This window comes from Adiantum capillus-veneris, chromosome 16, assembly GCF_014529385.1.
Source record: "Adiantum capillus-veneris isolate H3 chromosome 16, ASM1452938v2, whole genome shotgun sequence".
NCBI classification, from domain to species: domain Eukaryota; kingdom Viridiplantae; phylum Streptophyta; class Polypodiopsida; order Polypodiales; family Pteridaceae; genus Adiantum; species Adiantum capillus-veneris.
In genome coordinates this window covers 134612025-134633480 of record NC_140946.1, presented here as the reverse complement: position 1 = coordinate 134633480, position 21456 = coordinate 134612025, and the positions used below count along the sequence as shown (strand labels likewise).

The window sequence follows — 21456 nt, the reverse complement described above, 5'->3', positions numbered from 1 at the left end:
TAAAAATTAAAAAGCAATTCATCTATAATTTTTTTATTTTTGAAAATATTTAATCTCACGACTAGAGGTGTTTTGAGAATTGTGAAAAATTTGAAGGGTATTTTGGGAATTTATGAGAAAATATTGAGGGTATTTTCAATTTTTTTGGAAATATTTAATCTCACAACTAGAGGTGTTTTGGGAAATTTTAAAAATTTAAGGCATTTTGGAAATTTATGAGAAAATATTGAGGGTATTTTGGGAGGGGTTATATGCTTTTTTTATTTTTTTCAACGTTAGGGACTAAGGCTTAGTGGTGAAATGCCAACGTGGAGGGTGGAAGTGGTATTGCGGGGGAGGGGGGGCGGCGGAAGCAGTGCATCGTTTTTCTTCCATGCGCTGGCAGCTTGCAGGCTTCTATTCCGTCGCGCACTATGAACGGGTCATCTGACGCGCGCTTCTGTGATTGGGCTGCCAGCAAGGTCCCATTTGCTGTCGCCGCCCACTGTGAACCCAACCTTAGTATATAACTTGGGGGCCTTATGTACCCCCCTTAACAAATATCCCTACCTAGATTATAATCTTGTCAAATATGTAAAATACATACCTAAAAGACACAATAAATACTAGGGCCACATGGGACATTTGTTTTGAGATGCATAAACTTTAATAGAAGAAAGGGCAAGAAATTGTTGATGCAAAGTAGACAAGAACTGGGATAAAGTGTGCACAATTGTTTCAAATTTAATTGAAAAATTAGGCCAAATAGGATTGTGCCTCAAAGATGCATATGCTTTAGAACCATTCGAAGCCATTTGAGTAGGCTTTCATCTTGCCTTGCCCTCTAAGAGGCAAAATTGGATGCGAGGTTCGGCCAGCAGTGGGAATCCCTCCTAGGACTGTGTCCCAGAGCATGTTTTAAGGTGCGTAATTATTATTATTACCAAGAGCAAAAGTAGACAAACTTCTTTATCCGACGTGGCAATCCGAAGAATGTGTAGATGAGTAGTGCCAAGCTATTTACGACACACGAGGCTTGCAATAAATGCCCGCGATCCTATAGGATGCTGCCAGGTGGAGAAAGAGCATCACACGTGGCACAATGACTTGCCTTTGAGAAAGTCAACAGATCGCATTTCTTTTATTTGGGACTTTTACAGCTTTCATGAAAAAGTTTTAACCGCATCAAAACAGAACAGAACAGCCTGCGAGAAATATGGGGTAGAGATTGAGGCGATGAGAGAGAATATGTAGTGCGATTTTTGGGAGGGGAGAGAGAGAGAGAGAGAGAGAGAGAGAGCAGGCCGCAGGGCCCAGAGGCGGGCCGACAGACCGGAGAGAGAGAGAGCGCCCCATTTCTGCTCTTTGCCATGACATAACAGTTTTTAGGTTAGGTAGGCGAAGTTCTGCACCCCGCTCCTTTTGGCCGTGGTGTATGTGGGCGCGCTTCTCTCTCACATTATGTGGGGCTCTTGTGTATGTGCCATTGTGCTGCATTGCGTATGTGTGTTTTGACCGTGGGTGCATGCACGCATGTGTGCGCAAGTGGATGTCTTTGAAAGCGCTCAGCTTGTCAAAACGTGGGCGTCGATGAGTGAGAGTGCGCGCGCGCCCCCCCGACGCCCCGTATGTCTCTGTATGCATGTATGTGCATATGGTCGCTTGGAGTAATGTCCATGCTTCATGCGCAGATGGGTGGCCTGGAATGTTTTTCTGTGTGCATGCGTGTGTGTAGGTAAATGTAGTAGTCTGTGACTCTGTGTGTGCATAGTGGCCGAAGCCCTTTTCCTGTGTGTATTGTGTTAATTCATCTCTCTCTGGTTTAGAAGCACTTTTTCTGAGCTTGCTCACACACAGACACACGCACACAATTCACATGAGAATGTTGATGATGATGATGATGGGCCCTGGGAGCCCCCACCCACTAGCAGCCCCCAAACTTGGAAGGCAATAATTGTACATTTATATGTAGTGATGTTTCTTTACAAGCGCCTCTTCATTGAGTCAGCACAAACACAATTTTCTGCTTGTTCAAAAAGCCATCATCTGCTATAGCAGAGACCATAGTGTAGATTTTGCAACTACTATAAAGGCCTCAAAGACCCAACCATTTATAAAGCTTGCGTACAGGGAAGTATCTTGGGTGGGTGCTGCCATTATCCGGCTCATTAATTGCAGAGGCATCAGATGTCCCATAAAAGCAGCAGCTTACCAGAGGGACCACTAATCCTAGCTCAGGTGAGAGAATCCCACCCTGATTCCTTGAATCCTCGTACATCTTTCTGTCTTCTTAACTACAGGACAGACTTGTTTCTTGAGCCATGGCTGCTTGTCACCCATGGTTAATCATCTCACACCATACATGCATGGTGGGCATGGCAGCCCGTAAGCTTGGAGGCAGGGCAGCTTAATGAGGCGAGTGCAGAGAGTGCCAAGATGCTGAGGAATGTGCGCGATCAGTTCGATGAGCTGGAGAGCAAGTCCGTTAGTAGTGATAACCAGGACGGTGCCTCTGCTGACGAGCAAGATGGACATCGCAGGGGTAAGAAGCGGTACCACCGTCATACACAGCGTCAAATTCATGAAATGGAGAGGTTAGTACTCTCTCTCTCTCTCTCTCTGTGTGTGTGTGTCTTGTTTGTTGATTGATGCATTGTTCTGCAGCATTTAGCCTGTTGGAGTGATCTCAGTCTTATCTAGCCTCTACTATTATTGATAGGGCTGGGCTGCATATTGAAGACATCTTATGCATTGCAAAACCTGTTTATACAAAATGATCATTGGTGCTGCATTGTGTAGATTTTTGCTCAAAGGTGAGTGATAGTATTTTCAGACGGGTGTAAGGCTTTGTATGCGCTTTATCCAGAATTTGAACTCATGGTTGCAGTTTTTCGGTTGGGCCTTTGAACTTCTATGTTGTGTCATCAGCTGAAATCAGTTTCAGCCCCTTATTTAATTTCGAGAACTGATGACGCAATATCTGGAATATGGATCAAAATTTGTGCATAATATCCTGGATCACGTTTTCACCTAATTCTGATGTGTAACTTGCTCTCAAGCCTTTATCATAACGTGTATTGTCTGGCCTTCTATGGTGAGAATTTGTGTTTAATTGCTGAGCCTCGAGGCCAAACTTATTTGTGCAAACACATGCAATTGTCATGCATGCTGACCTTCATGTTTGTTCTTTGGGGCTGCAGGTTGTTTAAGGAGTGCCCCCACCCAGATGAAAAGGCCAGACTTGAGCTCAGCAGAGAGCTTAATCTTGACCCGAGACAGGTTAAATTCTGGTTTCAGAACAAGCGCACACAGATGAAGGTCCGGTAAACTCCTGCTCCCTTCCTTTGTGTATTTTAATTAGGCATGGCTCTACATGGGGTGACATCCAACAATATATTCTATTTAGGAGTGGTTACAGTCTTTAGTCATTGGGTCTCATTAGATTATTTGAATCTAATATTATTACTGAAAATTTTCTACTTATTCGGACCTAGTTTTGTCCATCACGTGGGCATAGGTCTGCTGCTGTTTGCTCCTTTGAATGAAATGGAACCAAGCTAGCTCGGAAGCGAGTTCCATCACATTGTAAGATAGCTCATTCACAGTTGAGGGCTGTAACTTGCTCTAGTATATGTCAAACAAACATGGGAATAGATCACCAGATTTTTACTGCCGTTTGTTTCCTTGCCCTCACTGGTATGACGAGATTGGTTTCTTCTATCTGGGTCCAGCTTTTTGCACCTTACCAAGCTGTTTTATTCTTCAGGCTCAGCAAGAGCGACACGATAACTCTTATTTGAGGAATGAAAATGACAAACTGAAGGCAGAGAATGCAGCTTTGCGAGAGGCAGTGAGAAGTGTTGTCTGCTCCAAATGCGGGGGACCTGCTGCAAACATGCAGGAGACAACACAGGATGATCAGCAGATACGACTGGAGAATGCAAAACTGAAAGAGGAGGTCAGTGAAAGGGCATGTACATGCTCTGAAGTTAGGATTCTTTTTGTGTCATTGTTTGCACAGTTGAGCTATTTTAAGCTGGAATTATGGCCGTCTCATTCAGTTGTGGGTTTTGTAGAATGTGATAGAGAAATTTCAAAATCCTAGCCAGAGACCTAAAGGTTGATTTTCACAATCGTCCTTGAATGTGGGGCCCATCTTCAATACACAGAGCAATATCATATTCTCATTAGTTGCAGTCCTGCTCACGGTTCACCACGTCAAGTTGTTCACCTTTCCAAGAGTTAGTGTCCTTCCTGAGTCGTTGTACGCACTTTTGAACCGTCTCAAGTTGGCAATGAGGCCTGCAGTTTTACGTTGTCTATTACGTTGTTTGCATTAAGTTGACATAGGTTTGACTCATGGCGTTTGTTCGTTGCTTTAACCTTTGCTCATGGACTGCAGGTGAGCAGGTTAACGATTCTTGCTGCAAACAGGACCTGTGCACCTCCAGTTGCAGCAGGTGGAGTATCAGCTCCTGTGGCTGCACCTCCTCCAGCAGCTGCAGCTTCACCCCCAGTGTCTTCAACGGAGCTGGGGCTGAATAATATACAGGCCCCTATTGCATTGTCAGAGCTTGCGGCTGCAGGTCCATCTGTTGCAGAAATTGCAACAAGACCACTTTGCCTTACTGACTCTGAGAAGCGCATGGTGGTTGAATTAGCTGTGTCAGCCATGGAAGAGCTTGCCCAAGTTGCTCAAGCAGGGGAGCCATTATGGGTTCCAGCTCCATCCGTTACTACTTGTGAGATATTGGATGATCAAAAATACCTCCAGCGTTTTCCACGTGTCATTGGCCCAACTCCACTTGGTCTTAAAGTTGAAGCAACCAGGGAGACTGATCTCGTTTACATTGATGGCTCCTCTCTCGTAGAAACTTTAATGGATGTGGTATGTGAAATATTTTCTTTTGCCACTCTTGGGCATCTGAGTCTTTGGCTTGTGTATGGAAGAGTGCTGTATATTCTATTGATATAATTTGTCCCATGAATGGATGGATTTTGTTGATTAGGTTCGATGGGCAGATATGTTTCCTGCCATTATTTGTAAAGCTCAAACGGTGGAGGTACTATCGACAGGAGTTGCTGATCCCTACGATGGGGCTATGCAAGTGGTATGTGGTTCTGAACAGCAAGAGTACTTTAGTAAGGGTCTGCCCAGTTTTATTATCGAGGCTCCTTTAAGTTTTGAAAGTCTGTTCGACCAGTATTCGTACCTGGAAAGTCCAATTGCTTAGGGACACAAAAGGTTCAGGCTCGTACATGGTTTTCAGTCAAAGTTCTAGCAGTACTCCAAACTGACAATTGCAATGGACTAAGAATGTAGTAAGGGGAAATTACAATGACTAGGTATCTTGCCTATGTAATATGTATCACCAACACCCTTTGTAGGTGTTTTCGAATGAGTGTCAAGATGGCATAGTTGGTGAAGATTCTGCATAAATCATTACAGTGCAATAGTCTGGTAGCAATATTACTTCTCTATGATGGGGCCCCTTCATCAAACCACTGCCAATCAAAGCTTGTCAACCTTTTTTATGGAGTTCTATCTCTCACGGGTTGGATGGGAGTTCGTAAGACCGTGCTTAGGATTACCTTTGTATCACATTGAGACATTGAGAAGTTTTTAATGTAGACTCTCTATTGGCCAAAGCTACAATCTAGGTCAAGTATGACTTTCCTTTTGTTTGTTGATGGTTAGGTTGGATGCAGGTAGTTGGCATGCCTTTAATTGATTGTTTTGAACCAATATGATGCGCGTAGGACTATTGCTTCTTTATCATGGGTGGTCTTTTCATGGTCCCACTGGCAATCAAAGCCAGTCATCTGATTTCGTCTAGTTCTTTTGCTAATAAACGGTTCCTCTAACCTAGAACTATATGTACGTCACGCCAGATGTCCACCGTAGTGTAACAAATTTTGTCAAAACTCTTGTACAATCCATTTATGCAAGAGGGTTCCAAAACTAGAAAACCTAATATAATGGACTTGTCTGGATATGCAGGTTGTGACAAAATGATGACGTGGCATGTCCACCCGAAAACTGACAGAGTTCAAAGATTATAAGTCGTTCCAACTTATAGGGTACCTGTTTGATGGGGCCCTAGGGGACACGTACAGAGAATAAAAAAAGAGATCGCAAAGATGTTGACGTGGCAAGGGCTGTACAGACGCTTCCGAGATTTACGAAAATCGGTTGTAACAGGCTTGGACACTCCAAGCGAGAAATCAATAGCAACACACGAACAAAAACTTAAAAATCACTGAACTTTGAGAGAGAGAGAGAGAGAGAGAGAGAGAGAGAGAGAGAGAGAGAGAGAGAGAGAGAGAGAGAGAGAGAAGCTTCAAGTCCAAAAAGCATCTGGCCTAAAGGCTAGCGGTAGCATTCGTGATTTGCGAAAATCCGACAGCAATCAATGGTAAATCCGGAAGCGTCCGTACAGCCCTTGCCAAGTCAGCATCTTCCCGATCTCTTTTTTTATTATTATCTCTGTGTCCCCTAGGGCCCCATCGGACGGTACCCTATAAGTTGGAACAACTTATAATCTTTTAACTCTTATCAGTTTTCGGGTAGACATACCATGTCATCATTTTGGACACAGGTCCTGCGAACATGCTCACAAAATTGCCGGTACTAGGGTTCTAGACATCCCTATCTAGGGATAAGTAGAAAATTGGCTTTGAAAGTCGATGAAGCATGCCCACGTGGCACACAGAGCCATGTGCATGTGACATCCTCTCCTACTTAAGGTGAGGTACTGGTATCGAGCTACATGGCCTCCTTGTATGAGGCTAAGAAATTTGGATAGTTGATGAAAAATTCCTTGTCCACTCAAGAAACTTCATGTGTCCCTCGATCCTTGAACTTCAGGAAGTATTGCCTTCTTGCTTCTTTGTTTCGTGCTTGAATAGATGCAAAAGGATTTGTTTCGACTCCATAACTTTGGCTAGAGAGAGAGAGAGAGAGAGAGAGAGAGAGAGAGAGAGAGAGAGAGAGAGAGAGAGAGAGAGAGAGAGAGTATTGGAGATCAGAAGATGGGTTGGTCCCCCTCGTAAGAGTATCTTTATTACTGGGGAGAAGTCTTTATACAAGCACTTGAACCAAGTGTATTTGGCACGTGCGTTCTAGATCGAGCTCGATGGTACTTGGAAACCTCGGATTCCTATTCTCATGGTAAAACCCTACTCCTAGGAACCTCTGTTTCTTACTCAAAATCCTCGAGAATCAAGGTTCTCACCTTATAGACTCAGGACATGGTATCCCTTTTTACTTGTATTACAACTCTATTCCTAGAGTCTTGTTCGGTAGAAATCTTGGCATCAACTCTGTTATCTTGGACACAGTCACTTCTCAGGAATCTCTACTCCTTGATCCCAACTCGAGAGTCTACCACTCCCAAACTCAGATGCGAAACCCTTGGGCTGATTTGGCTTTGTTTTCACAAAACGCTCATCTCTTGCAGAGGCTCATGCCTTCCTCTGCTCCTACTTCCTCTTGCAGAGGAAGTGTACCTGCAAACAAACACTCATAGATCAAAACATGAAAAGCATCACCTGGGACTTTCATCTCAAGAGCTTCATCAAACTCTTCTTGAGAATAAAGCTTCTGCTTTCCTGCAATTGGCTTGGCCTCCATCTTCATTACTGACTTGATCAAAGTGTTGACAGCCTTCTACCATCTCTTGTAAACATAAGGGATCATATCACTCTTCAGATACTTCACATAGTTCGGATTCTTGGAGTATTCAACAAGGTGCCTTGCACAAGTGTCCACTTGAAGCTGCTGCTTGTATTCTTCTCTCTCAAGATCCCCTGTCGAAGGCTTGCCATGATCCTCTCCCGACTCATCAAAAGAAGGCTTGCCCTTGCTAGAATCTCCATTGGTTCTCTCTGTATCCCCACTAGGATTTGAGTGCTCTTCATCCTCCGATGAGACTGTAGTAGGTCAGAATCCAGACGTGTTCCTCTTTGTCGGATTCATTGTTGGAATCCATGTGGTGGTGCAAAAAAGGGAGAAGTATTGTTTGCGGTCTGATGCCACTATTACAGGCTTGTACACCCAAGCGAGAAATCTACACCACACGAATAAAAAACCGCAACAACCTGTAATTGGGGGGTGGGGAGGGGGCAGAGAGAGAGAGAGAGAGAGAGAGAGAGAGAGAGAGAGAGAGAGAGAGAGAGAGAGAGAGAGAGAGAGAGAGAGAGAGAGAGAGAGAGAAATGATATATTAACGTCTTCAAAAGGCCAAAATGACCTATGAGACCATCAGATACAAAGTGGTGAATCTAATACAATGTCTGAAGTACAAGTATAAAAAGTACTGAAAGTAAAAATGAAAACTGAAATGAAGTGTGAAATGTGAGATGTGAAAATGTAGAATAGGCCCTCAATGACAATCTGGGTGTCGTGCTAGAATGCCTCTGATCCTCTGCTGGAGTCTTCGTCGATGTAGTGTGCTCCTGTGCCTCGGTCGTGGTCGTCTCGATCTCCCGAGCTCAATCGCCCTGTCAATGAGGGTGCCTCTGGTATGAATGCGGGTACAACCGTGTGCTGGTGGTTGGTCTCTTGGCTCCCTCGATCCGAAGAAATCTGTGATCTGTCTCTGCGACTGTCGTACTCCATGTCTCCCCAACAGACTGTCTCTATGTCGGTGTAGCTCAAGTAGATATAAGCCAAGGCATCTCTGGTCGTGATACCTCATGACTCTATCTAGGGGTCCAAAACCCTCCCTGAATAAGCAATGGAAGCACCCTCGTATCTCATAATACACAGTGTAGTGGCATATGTAGTGTAGCTCTGTCTCTGGCTCTCTACCGCATAGTTGACATATCCTAGCCTCTGGTGGTATTCATCTGAATCTACCCGTCTCAATCTCCAGCTGGTGTGAGGATGTGCGAATCTGACCAATAGCACATCGCAGACCATGAGATAAATGAGTGTCCATCTAGTTAGGACGAGTCACAAACCCATCCCCTGAAAGTTGGAGAAGGTGCTCTTTGTAGAAAGCCATCTTCGTGCCCAACTCCTGTATCGGCTCTACCCATGTCCTCCTGGTGTCCAACTGTATAAGATCCTGACGAATGAGTAGTGATCTCCGTCCGTGTGACTGGCAGGGAGGGTGCATCCGGGGAATACTGAAAGGGAGGCAATCTATCCATGCTGAGACCATGCCTCTGAAACCATGAGGTCATCTGTGCATACCAACATGATGCATCTCCCTGCATCGCTAACTGTCTAGAGGACTCAAGAGCCAGTCTAGTATATCTGCCTCTATGTGTATCCCATAGACTGTGCATAAAGGACACTTATCTGGTAAGAGCCTCAATCTCTATAGGAGGGGCGGCTACCTCCGCTCGAATAATCGCATGTGGTACCGAGGCCTTGGCTCTAATCATCCGGGATATCATAAATACCAAGGGTCTCTCCATGTTCCTCCAAATGTCATGATTCACAGATGGTCCCGAAACTTGGACCCCATAAAGCATAGCTGAAGCAACCAAAGTATCAAAGAGCCATAGTTTTGTTCGTGGTTCTTGAAACTGAACCTGCGAACACATCCTCTCTAGCCCTCCTAATGCCGCATAGGCTCTGGATAGTCTAGTCTCTGCTGCTCTCCCTCAGGGTAAACCTCGGTTCCGTGAATACCACCCCCAGATATGTATATTCATCTGTGTACTCCACAGTGTCCTGGCCATATACGAGTGTAGGTGCCGATCTCTTGACCCACTGTGGTGTGGTGTTAAACACCATAACCTTGGTTTTACCAAGGTTCACAGACAGTCCACTATCCTCTGCAAAGTTGTGCAATGCATCCAAATGTCTTTGCATGCCCTCTGGCGACTCTGACATTAACACAATATCATCAGCATATAATAATAAAGGGATCCATGTCCCTGCCAGCTGAGCGCCTCTGTCACCCTCTCTATCAATGTAGTGAGAGACCTCATCTACATACATACCAAAAAGTGTAGGGGACAAAGGACACCCCTGTTTCACTCCAATAGTGGAACGAACAATGTCAGAAATCCCCTCAGGAGTGCGTACCTGGCCAGTCACTGAGCCGTATAAAGCCATGATCCCCCATATGATCTCTGTGGGTACTCCCAACTTTAGTAGCGTGTGCATTAATCTGGCCCTCGGCACTGTGTCAAATGCCTTGTGGAAGTCCACAAAGCAACAGTACATCCGTCTCCCATGTGCCCGACCCTCCTCAATAATGGCTCTGAGTGTAAGAATATGGTCCAAAGTGGAGAAACCCCTCCTGAATCTAGCCTGTCCTGCAGCTCGTATGCCCTCATTTTCTGCCCATTTACTCAGTTGCTGTTCAAGAATGGATGCATACAACCGTGCCAATGTGTGCCCTATCATAATAGTACGGTAGTTCCCTGGTACCGTGGGGTCCCCTGCCTTGAAAAGAGGTACAATAGTAGATAATCTCCAAGACTCGGGTAGTCCCTCACACATGACACGGTTAAACAACCGCGCAAGAACCTCTGATAGTAAATCTCTAGCATGTATCAAGTGCTCTGCCACCAAACCATCATGATCATATGCTCTCCTAGTCCTCATCCTGTCAATGGCGTTCTTCACCATCTCAATGGTAAAGAAGGTACTAGTGGCTGGACATGGCTCTAGAGGGTCTGGTAATGGTGGTTGCCCAGGTACTGTATATAATGATGCTGCATATTGACCCCAAATCTCGGGAGAGGTAATCACTGGAGGAGGTGAGTGCTCATGGAAGAGACGCAGGCCTCACCTGAATCTCGGCTCAAAAAGAGCTGATACAAATCACGTTCCATCTGGGCTAAAAAGGCCCGCTTCTTCCGTCGCACTAAACGCCAAAGGGCAATCCGAGACTGTCTATATGTAATGACTCCAAGTATAAGCTCGCTTTGAATCTGAACTCTCAACTCTCTGCACTCCTCATCATACCAACTATTCTGAGGCATGTTCCCAGAACGTCTTCTCTGATCTGGTTGAGTGTGTGGGTATGCCTCTGTTGCTGCCCCATGCAAGATCTCCGTCAATAAAGTGGTGATCTCCTCCACTGTATATACAAGCTCGGCTGCCCCCATCCGTCTGTAAATCTCTTCCACATAGACTGAATCCGTCTCTGGTGTAAAAGTATACCCCGTGTGTGCAATCCTACGTGGTGTTTGAGAGACACTATACTGGAAAGAGACTGAAAAAGTCAGGAGAGCATGGTCCACTGCTACTCCAACAGGCCTAGGGCCCACACTGAGATCTTGAATATGAGAGATGAAGCTCGAAGTCATGACATAGTCCACTGTACTGGCCCCATTTCTGTGTGGAAAGCATGTGAATCCCCCAGACGAAGGAAAAATCTCTAGACCATTAAGTATGGCTAGACCATGCGTAGTTGTCATCTCCACCATCTCCGATATATCCATCTCTCTAAGCATCTCCTCCGAGGTATCATAAAATACCGTTTGGGAGTTGGCCGTCCTGGCATTAAAGTCTCCCAAGAGAATGATATCTCTATCTCTAGAGAACTCCCATATGTCAGCATCAAGTATAGAGAAAGGGGATTGCCCTCTAGGTGAGGTATAGACTGATGTGCTAGGGGGAAAGTAACATATAGCAATGTATAAGAATCTGCGTGTCTCAGCTCTCAGTCTCACCCACATGTATCTCGCCTGGTCATCTCTCCGGACAATCTATAATAGCGGCTGCAACTCTTCCTTGAATAAGACTGCTACCCCTCCTGAACCTCGACTTCCATGGTGGGATCTAGCGTCTGGTTGACAAGCTGTCTCCCATAAATAGCCAGTCACACTTGGCATCAACTGTCCAGATTTTTGATGTGTCTCCGAATAAAAGACAATGTCTCTATTTCTGAAGCTATCTTCAAAGGCACCCACATCCAGCCTATATGATCCATTACAATTCCATGCCCCAATCCGGAGTGTGGTCCCATATGTCTCGCACCGTCATGTTGTGCGTTTTTCCAAAACCACTACTTTCCCTCCTCTGTAAAAGGCAATTTTTCCCTTCTCCCTTGCTGCCTTGATCTCTGGCATCAACTCTTGCATATGTGCTATTTGTGCTAAAGTAAGGTCATCCCCCATAAATATTCCAGTTTTCTTAAGTGCTTGTCTCTTCTTCAGGAATTCCTTCCTTGTTTCCAAAGTCGGGAAACGCATAATAAGTGCTTTCTCTTTGACGTTTCCCTTCTCATCCACTCCCTTCTTTCCTACTCTCCAAGCACCTGTGTGCATAGGTTCCGAGATGCCCATGCGTTGCAAGAGTTCCTTCACTTCGTCTTCTACATTTTCAGTGTCTTTGATACCAGTAATACGCACATGGAGGGCTCTAGTTCTCCTCTTCTGTTCCTCCTCAATGGTCATATTGATGATGGTAGAAGTCTGTGCGGCTTCTGGCATCCGGGCCTTTCCTTTCTTTGCACCTTCAATCCATTTTTCTACTTCGTCAACTTTATCCTGTGTTTTAGAAAGGCGCTCTGCCCATGAGGAAGCCTCTTTCGAGTTTAGTTCTTCCCCTTCGCGCAGAGTTTTCACCTGCTCCTTAATATCTTCGAGCTCCTTTAACATCGAGGGCTGATTTCCCCCTTCCATTTTGGGCATAATTTTGCACGCTGCAAGTTCCCCTTTAAGCTCTTCAATCACTGCATCTTTTTCCTTCATGCACTTTTCCACCTTGGTTTTCCAAGATTCAAAGCTTGCAATTGCCTCATCCAACTTTTTCTGCATAATACATTCCATTACATTCACTTCTGCCCGCATTAGAGCCTGCATCTCCGCTTTCACAGATAGATACATCTCATCATGCTTACCAAGCATCGCTTTATCGAATTCTTTCCTTATATCTGCATACATAGAATTCTTATAACTCTCTGCATTTGCGTACATCTCTTTCTTGATGTCATCTCTCATAAAGCTGAGCTCAGATTTAATCATCACTTGAACCCTCTCCATCATTAAATCATCTTGGATTCTGACTGTTTTCCCTGCCCGCAATGAGCTTGGCGAGAGTATGCTATCTCTGTTCCTCCGCTTGAATGTCGCTTTCATTTTTTGTGGCGTGGTGAAGCCACTTGCATCACCATCCTCGACTGGTTGGTCCATCCGAGAGAGAAGAACAAAGCGAGCACTGAGTCAAGGCCCTCACCAGCTGAGGTCTGGCCTCCGCCCTGGTTGGCCTTGCCCTCGTCACCAAGTCCTTGCCCTCGTCCTGGCTGACTTGACTGCTCTCGTCCTCGCCCTGGCACTGGTCTCGTCTGGTCGCCCTTGGCTCTTCTAGCCCTCTCCCTTGGTAGGCAGCTAGCTCTCGCCCTTGGCACAACTTGCCCTCGTCCTTCAGAGGTTAGGACCCTCGTCCTCGCCCTTGGCAAGCTGCTCGCCCTCTTGACACAGGACCAGCAGCTCGACCAGGTCCACCTGCTCGCCCTCGACCAGGTCCAGCAGCTCGCCTCGCCTTCGACCAGCAGCTCGCCCTCGTCCCTCGTCCTTCGTCCAGCAAGTTGGCAGCGCGAGAGGGTCCTTCGCCTCAGTCTCCTCCCCTCAAGCCTGCTCGTCCTCGTCAACTTGCTCGCCACATAATGCTCGCCCTCCTCAGGCTGCTCGCCCTCGTCAGACTGCTCGCCCCAGGCTGCTCGCCCTCGTCCAGCTACTCGCCTCAGGCTGCTCGCCCTCGCCTCAGGTTGCTCGCCCTCGCCCAGCAGGTGCAACTCGTCCAGCTGCTCGCCCTCAGGCTAGCGGCGAGAGAGAGAGAGAGAGAGAGAGAGAGAGAGAGAGAGAGAGAGAGAGAGAGAGAGAGAGAGAGAGAGAGAGAGAGAGAGAGGAGTCGACATGAAGCGGCGGAGTTCCGTTTCCGAATGCACTGGCCCCAAAGTCTGACGCCCTTTCGGCACTTCTTTCTTCGTTGATAATCACAGAGCACAACTACAAGGATGAGCTCTGCAATCTGCAATCGTGCATGATCCACAGTAGCTAAAATACGCGTATTTTATTTAGAATACACGACGTCCCGTATTGAAGCATAAATACGTCTCATATCGTTTTCTATTCTTACGTTTTTTTTGCTCAAAACGTATGTCTTTTTCTAATTGATCAATTGTGTTTTAGAACTTCATGGTGCTTGTTTATGTATGCTATGGCTAAATATTGAAGAGTCATTGAGGAGGTCCATGAACTGCTTCATTTGTTCTTATTAAAGTATCATATCTAAAAAGTTGACGTATTTTATTTTTGATTCTCAAAAATACGTCTAGTACGCGCATTGTACACCGCGTATTAAACGTCCCGTCCCGTACTGTAGCTGCTATGGCATGATCTGCCAGACTCACCACCTGGGCTTTCTTTTATAAGTACAAGGGGCCCCTAAACTTGGGGCCCCAAAAAGCAAATACCTAAAAACAGACGCCCCAAAAATCTGGCCACAAAGCATACTTAGTGTTGCTGTAGAGTTGCCACGTCAATAGCCTAGAAATCATAGTGCGATTTGGGGCACAATTTAAGGACAACCAGCCACGTGTCCCTTTCGGTGAAAATCTGCCACATCGTCATTTAGGACTTGCATGGATTATTTTAGGCCTTCCATTGTCCCGGTTGCTACATCATCACATTTGTGACACCTCCACACCACTACCCATGTGGCACTTGCTTTAGATTGTATAAATGGAATGTACACAATTGCAATACCTCAATGCAAGATTCTAGTGGACTCACTAGATGATGGTATTGTTGCTTACTCTTCGAAATGAAGCGCCTTTGGGGCTGATTTGACTTGCCAATGAGTTCCAGCTCGATGTGGGTTGCAGATGGCCACCGTTGTATATTGTGGGGCTGATTTGCATATTAGATGTGAGAGGAATCAACGGCTGAATGCTGGCTGCAAAAACACAGATCTGACATGTAATAACGCAGCAGATCACGCACTCAACGCAACACTCAAATGATGTGGTGATGATGGGGCAGGAGATGCTCGGTTCCAAGAGGCAATGGGGGCACAAAATGGAGGCTGAGATTGGCTGCCGAGATCACCAAGATGAGGGTGTATTATAGGCTGAAGTGCTAGGCCTGGGAGTGGGCTGCGACCTTGCAAAAATGCTCAAGATGGGTTACGCAACAAATGGCAATTGTGTACCCAAAATTATACGGGTTGTAACTCACCAACCGGTTGCAAGTGATGTGTTTGACAAAGGACTTGAACCACTGCATTCCCCTAGACCAAATGTACATGCTAGTGTTGTCGGACACCCACTAAAGTGTAGTAACATTTGTCAAACACGTATACAACCTTTTGTAGACAAATCGTGGCACAGAAGACATAGTAGTAGCATGTCCACGTGGCACATAGAGTCATGTGCTCATGACTTGTGTGCACCCCCAACAATTGTAATCGGAAATGTCACAAAATGGTGACGTGACATGACCACCCGTGGGCAGATGTGCTGATGTGGCAGAAATTGTACGGGCAACAATACGGATCTTTGCATATCGCAATGACATGTTGACATGGCTATTGTACGGATTTTTGCAAATTGCATTGATGCTTTTTGGGGGCAGATTTTTGACCAAATGCTTTTGGGACTACTTGCTTTTGAGTTCACTGCATTTAGGGCACTGCGTTTGTCATTCCTTGTAAGAATAAAAAGGACCCAAGGGGCCTCACTCTTCAGAGCATCTGGACGCAGAGTCTAAGAGCAGAGGATCCCTTAGGTGTTGTACTTTGCTCAAGCATTAATATAAAAATAAATATTGAAATGGACGCCAGATTTTGGGGCCAATATCTCTGGGTATGAAACCACGCTGGGCCATGTCGACTCAAATTTTAAAGTTGTGAAGTATTTTAATCGATTCTCTCGTGTGTCGTGCCAGATTCTCGGCTTGGGGTGCCCAAGCTTGTGACAATGGTATCAGAGTATGAGGCGTGTGCTTTTCTCAAAGCATACCGGCCCTACCAAAGAGGAGACATGATACTAGGGGCACTGTGGAAATTGTTATTAAAGAATTTCGCGTCCCGACCTTTGACTTATTAGTCACTCTCACCACCCTTACTTCATCGTGCTTCGGGGCGCTCCCGTCTTCATCGCTCTGTCTTACAGGGCATAAGCCATAAAGAAATCCCAAATTACACATGGGTTCTTGTGGAGAATCTGACAGAGATAACACCTCTCAGAGGAGATATTACAGTGCGGGGAGATACTCGCTCCAGAACAGATTTTGGAAAGGAAAGTGAAACGGATACTGATACCTTGTTGTCTGCGTGCAGATAACTAGTAGAAGCGATAAACATGCATATGGAAAGCATTTGGAAACATGGAACTGGACCCCGACTCCTTTACAACTAGGTGAACCATTTGCTTAAAATTTTACCTGTTTTGCAGGTAAAATAGAGAATAAGATGACGACGACTTGGGAGCGACGACAGTTCCGAAATGAACCCGATCACGATTCGAGATAAGAATCATGAACTTGAATGATGATGAATGATTCTAGTACATCAAGATTCCATATGAATGAGCTGGCTGGATATTGTGGTGAGCGCATCAAGAGCTCCTTCGGGATGAGATGGCTACACAGGGATATAGGTGCATCAAGACTTCAAGACAGATGTGATGACTAGATGATTGAAACACTGTGTTCAGTATCAACTAAGTGTGTGAATGAAAAGTTTTGAAATAGAGATTTTGAAAGATAAATTTGATTTATATATGAAAATAATGTTTTTTGGAAGAATTTGCTATTTGCGTGCAGATAACAGGATCGAGAATGAGATGATGATGAATTCGAATGAACGTGATAACGAATCATGAATTTTGAAATAGAGATTTTGAAAGATAAATTTGATTTATATATGAAATTAATGTTTTTTTTGAAGAACTTGCTATTTGTGTGCAGATAACAGGATCGAGAATGAGATGATGACAGCTTTCAAATGAACGCGATAGCGAATCATGAATTTTGAATCACGAATGATTCAATGGAACTGTCGTGAGCGCATCAAGAGTTCTTCCGGGATGAGATGGCCACATAGCTAGAATTGAATGATTGAACCACTCTGTTCAAGTATGAACTCAGTGTGTGATTGATGGATTGGGATCCCCGGAAATGATTACTCGTACATGACAGTGCTTGAGTGCAGATGGAATGATCAACCAAATGGCTGCAGCATTTCGGTTTCGAAAATCTATTGACATGATCGCAATATGGGATGAGACAATCCGACATCAATGAGATCTGGGATAGATCTAGATGCAATTGCTAAATATGAACGGAATCCATGGATGTGATCGCGATATGGGATTAATTAAATCAACATCAATGAGGTACGGTGCAGATCTAGGTGCGATTGCTAAATACGTCGTCAGGAATTACGGTCCTAGATTCTATGTGATGTGATCTGACTGTGATCTGAATGTGATTGTTGTCTTTGTACAAGTGTTGGATTTGGGTCGTCCAGTGCGTTGGTACTTAGAGTCAGTGTCTATTGAAAAGGTTTATGGCTTATGTTTGATTTTGCAGGCGTAATCGAGGGTGGTTACAATTCTTTCAAGGGGGGGGTATGTCACAAAATGGTGACGTGGCATGACCACCCACCAACATATGGTGCTGATGTGGTAGAAATTGTATGGACATGTGATGACGTGGCAAAAATTGTACATACAGCACTACGGATCTCCGCATATCGCGCTGACATGCTAACGTGGCTACTGTACCGATTTCCGCCAATTGCGTTGATGCTTTTTGGGGACAGATTCTTGACCAATTGCTTTTGGGACTACTTGCTTTTGAATTTACTTCTTTTGGCACCCCTTGTAAGAATAAAAAGAAAGAGTGGCCTTGGGTTTCAATTTAAAGGCGCGTTAGGGCTTCTCAAAAAGCAGTTAATGAAAAGCTTCAAACTCAAAAGCTCTAGGCCAAAAAGTTGTCAGCGGAAATGCGGAAATCCGTACGTTGCCACGTCAGAATAGTCAATGCGTTTTGTAGAGGTTTCGTACAGCTTGGCCATAGCAGTCATCGTGTTTTACGGTGTCCATACAGCTGGGCAATCCTCACACTTTTTATTTCTTGTGTTCCTTGGGCCCTCTCAATAGGTGCCCATAAGTTGGGACAACGTATGCCACGTCATAATTTGTGACATACCCCCTTCTTGAAAGAATTGTAATTGTCCTCCGTTACGCCTTCAATAACAAACATAAGCCATAAACTAGTTCAGTAGACACTGACTCTAAGTACCGACGCACTAGACGACACAAATCTAGCACTCGCACAAAGATGACAATCACTGTAACAGAAAGCCATTTTGCTTAAGATCGTGCCAATCTTCTTTTAACCGATGCAGGTACTGCGTTGGCATAAAGCGAGCCTTGAGATTGTCTTGGAAGTCGACCCAACTGAAAGAGAGAGGTACGCCATCTGCGATATGCTCAAGATGCTCAACCAATTGTGCCTCCTACCAAGCTTGATATCAATTAATGGCATCATCCGCTAGATACATGGCAACAATCAAAACCTTACTGTTGCTAGCTTTCGTGTTAGTCGCAAAGTAAGCATTAAATTGATGCAGCCAAGAATGAATTACAAAAGCATCCATCTTAGCATCATACTTATTGAACGTCAACTTCTCAGTGACTGGATTGTTGTAGTTGTCGTCTCTATCTGTGCTTACGTGATGACTCGCCGGCCTCCCTGAGTGGCTCGCTCTTCGGGGAGAGTACCTGTAGGGTCAACTCTTTCATGCATTGGTCGTGCTGCGCCTCTCCCTCTAGCTCCATAGTTGCTCGCTTTTCTTCGGCCGCTATGCGTTGAGCTTCGTGTGCTTGCTCACGCTATAGCTCTATAGCTGCCCTCTTTTCTTCGACCGCTATGCGTTGAAGTTCGCGTGCTTGCTCACGCTCAAGCTCCATAGCTGCCCTTCGTTCTTCATGTTCTCTGTCCATGGCAACGCGTTGAGCCTCATGTTGTAGCATCTTCTCCATCATAGACTTGACCAAAGTCTCCTTAGGGTTTGGTGTATTCCGTGGCGTAGATGGGGATTGGGGAGGATCGGGAAATCGTCCTCTTGGTGTAGGGACTTCTTCTCCAATTCCACTCTCATCACCTTCACGCAAAGTATCCATTCGGCATTTGGTGGTGACCATGCTCCGAGTACTTAGGTACTTGGGGTACGTGGTTTCTTGGGTACTTGGGGCTCTTGGTACTTGAAATTGCTTGCAATCTACGTTTAAGAAGGCTTTTCTCTTACCCAAGCTCAACTCCTTCCTACTGGTGCACCCCTTGGCAGCCTTGCGCGCACACCTACTTTTTCCCACCTCGCGTTGATTGGCTTGCCGCTAAGTGCAAGGTGCACTCTCAATGAGTGGAAAAGAGGAACGAGGGGAGGATGGACAAGCCCTTCTTTTTTGGGTTACCTGCCACTCTTCAAAAACATAAATTAGGGATCGACACGCCTCGGGTTCCGTGCGATCATAACAAGAAAAAAATTTATGTGGTTCTTTATGATTCTTTCCTTGAGTAACGATACTGGACACTGCCAAAGAGCTCACATACCAATGTAATGTGCAACGGAAGTGAATGATGGTGAATGCCCAGTTTGTGCCCAAGGTTCCTTTTACTGAAGGGGAGAGAGAGTCCCCTTTTACTTCATGAGAGTTGTGCAAAGACCAAAACAAGAGAGAATGAAAACTGTGAGAGAAAGTAGAGAGAGAGAAATGAAATGAAATGGAATGTTATATTAACGTCTTCAAAGGGCCAAAATGACCTATGAGACCAGAGCGTTACAATGTGGTGAATCTGATACAAAGTCAGAGTAACAAAATGAAATGACAAAACGATAAACTGATAAAATAAAAGTACTATGGGATCCTAAACTGGTAGGCGTGAACTAAGCAGCTAGCTGGGGGTAGCTAAATCACAAGTCACAGGAGATCCAACATCGGTTGTTGGCGGATCTCATCAATCTCCTCCATGGACAGCAGTCTGACCGAGCGTTGTGCATGTCGGGCCAAAGTTGTCCGAATCCTCTGATGTAGCCTCCGTCGATGCTCTGTAGTCCTCCGCAATCGTGGGCGTCTCGATCTCCCTAGCTCAGTCGCTCGATCAATTAGTGTACCTCTGGTGTGAGGCGACAAGATCTGCTGTGGTAGTAGCTTCTCTGGGTGTCCAGTATCTGCTCTAAAGAAGTCTGTGATGTGTCTCTGAGACTGGCTAGCCTCTCCTCTCATCAGGCTCTCTGTGTGTCTGTGCAGCTCGAGCAGAAACAAACCCAGGCATCTCCGATCCTCGTACCTCATGACTCTGGAGAGTGGTCCAAAGCCCTCTTTGAACAAGCAGTGGAAGCGGTCTCGTATCTCGTAGTAGACGGGGTAGTGGCATGTATAGTGTAACTTTGTCTCAGACTCCATGTCACACAAGGTGCATGTCCTGTCCTCTATCGGTACTCCGTTGTATCTCCCAGTCTCGATCCGCAGTTGGTGTGAAGATGTGCATATCTGGCCAATAGCACTCCGTATCCCATGAGACAAGTGGGTGTCCATGTATTTGGGCCTCGTCACAAAACCGTTCGTCGTAAGCTGAGAAGATGCTCTCTGTAGAAAGCCATCTTCGTGCCTAGCTCATGTGCTGGTTGTACCCATGTCCTCGTGGTGTCTAGCTGAATAAGGTCCTGGCGGATGAGCGTGGTGGTCTCGGACTGTGTAAGAGTCAGAGAGGGTGCATCCAGTGAGTACTGGAAGGGGGCAATCTGTCTATAGTGAATCCATGTGCCTGGAACCATGACGTCATCTCCCCATACCAAGGGTCTCCTTGCATGGCTAACTGTCGTGAGGACTCAAGTGCAAGGTGGGCGTATCTGTCTCTGGGAAGTTCCCACAAGCGGTGTAGGAAGGAAACAGATCTGGTGAGTGCCTCAACTCTAGTGGGGGGGCAGCTAGCTCTGCTCGGATAATGGCATGTCGAACTGAAGCCTTGGCTCTAATGAGTCGCGAGATCATGGAGACCAGAGGCTTCTCCATGTCCCCCCATCCATCAGTACGACGTGTTCTCCCGTGATGATCCAATGAAGGCCCCCATATCTCAGCTCCATAGAGCAATACAAAAGCCACCAAAGTGTCAAAGAGCCAGAGCTTCATTCGAGGCTCCTGAAACTGAACCTGTGAACACATCCTCTCCAGTCTCCCCAATGTCGACAAGGCTCTGGTCAATCTAGTCTCTGCTGCTCTCCTCAAAGAAAATGTTGGTCCACTAAAAACCACTCCAAGGTAAGTGTAAGCATTTGTATATTCCATTGTCTCCTGGCCATATGTGAATGCGGGCGTTGACCTTCTGATCCATTGTGGGGTGGTATTAAATACCATGACCTTGGTTTTACCAAGGTTGACAGACAAGCCACTCTCATGGGTAAACCTATGCAAAGCATCCAAGTGACGTTGCATCCCCTCCGGAGAGTCGGAGATCAACACAATATCATCAGCATATAACAATAGCAGAATCCATT

General features: G+C 45.6%; 1 protein-coding gene across 3 annotated transcripts in view; it reads left to right on the top strand.

Annotated features, from left to right (window-relative positions):
- Positions 1–1224: 1224 nt before the first annotated feature.
- Positions 1225–21456, top strand: part of LOC147439913 (homeobox-leucine zipper protein HDG2-like) — a 37151-nt gene continuing 16919 nt past the window's right edge. Inside the window, exons 1-7 of one of the 3 annotated variants that reach the window (XM_086485642.1) lie at positions 1226–1373; positions 2110–2217; positions 2362–2573; positions 3180–3297; positions 3746–3937; positions 4382–4867; positions 4989–5090. In XM_086485642.1, coding sequence (XP_086341768.1) covers positions 2167–2217; positions 2362–2573; positions 3180–3297; positions 3746–3937; positions 4382–4867; positions 4989–5090 — 1161 coding nt within the window. In that variant the 5' untranslated portion in view covers positions 1226–1373; positions 2110–2166. Of the gene's footprint in view, positions 2218–2361; positions 2574–3179; positions 3298–3745; positions 3938–4381; positions 4868–4988; positions 5091–21456 lie in introns of all 3 variants that reach the window. The other 2 variants (XM_086485641.1, XM_086485643.1) reach the window with 2 other exon arrangements.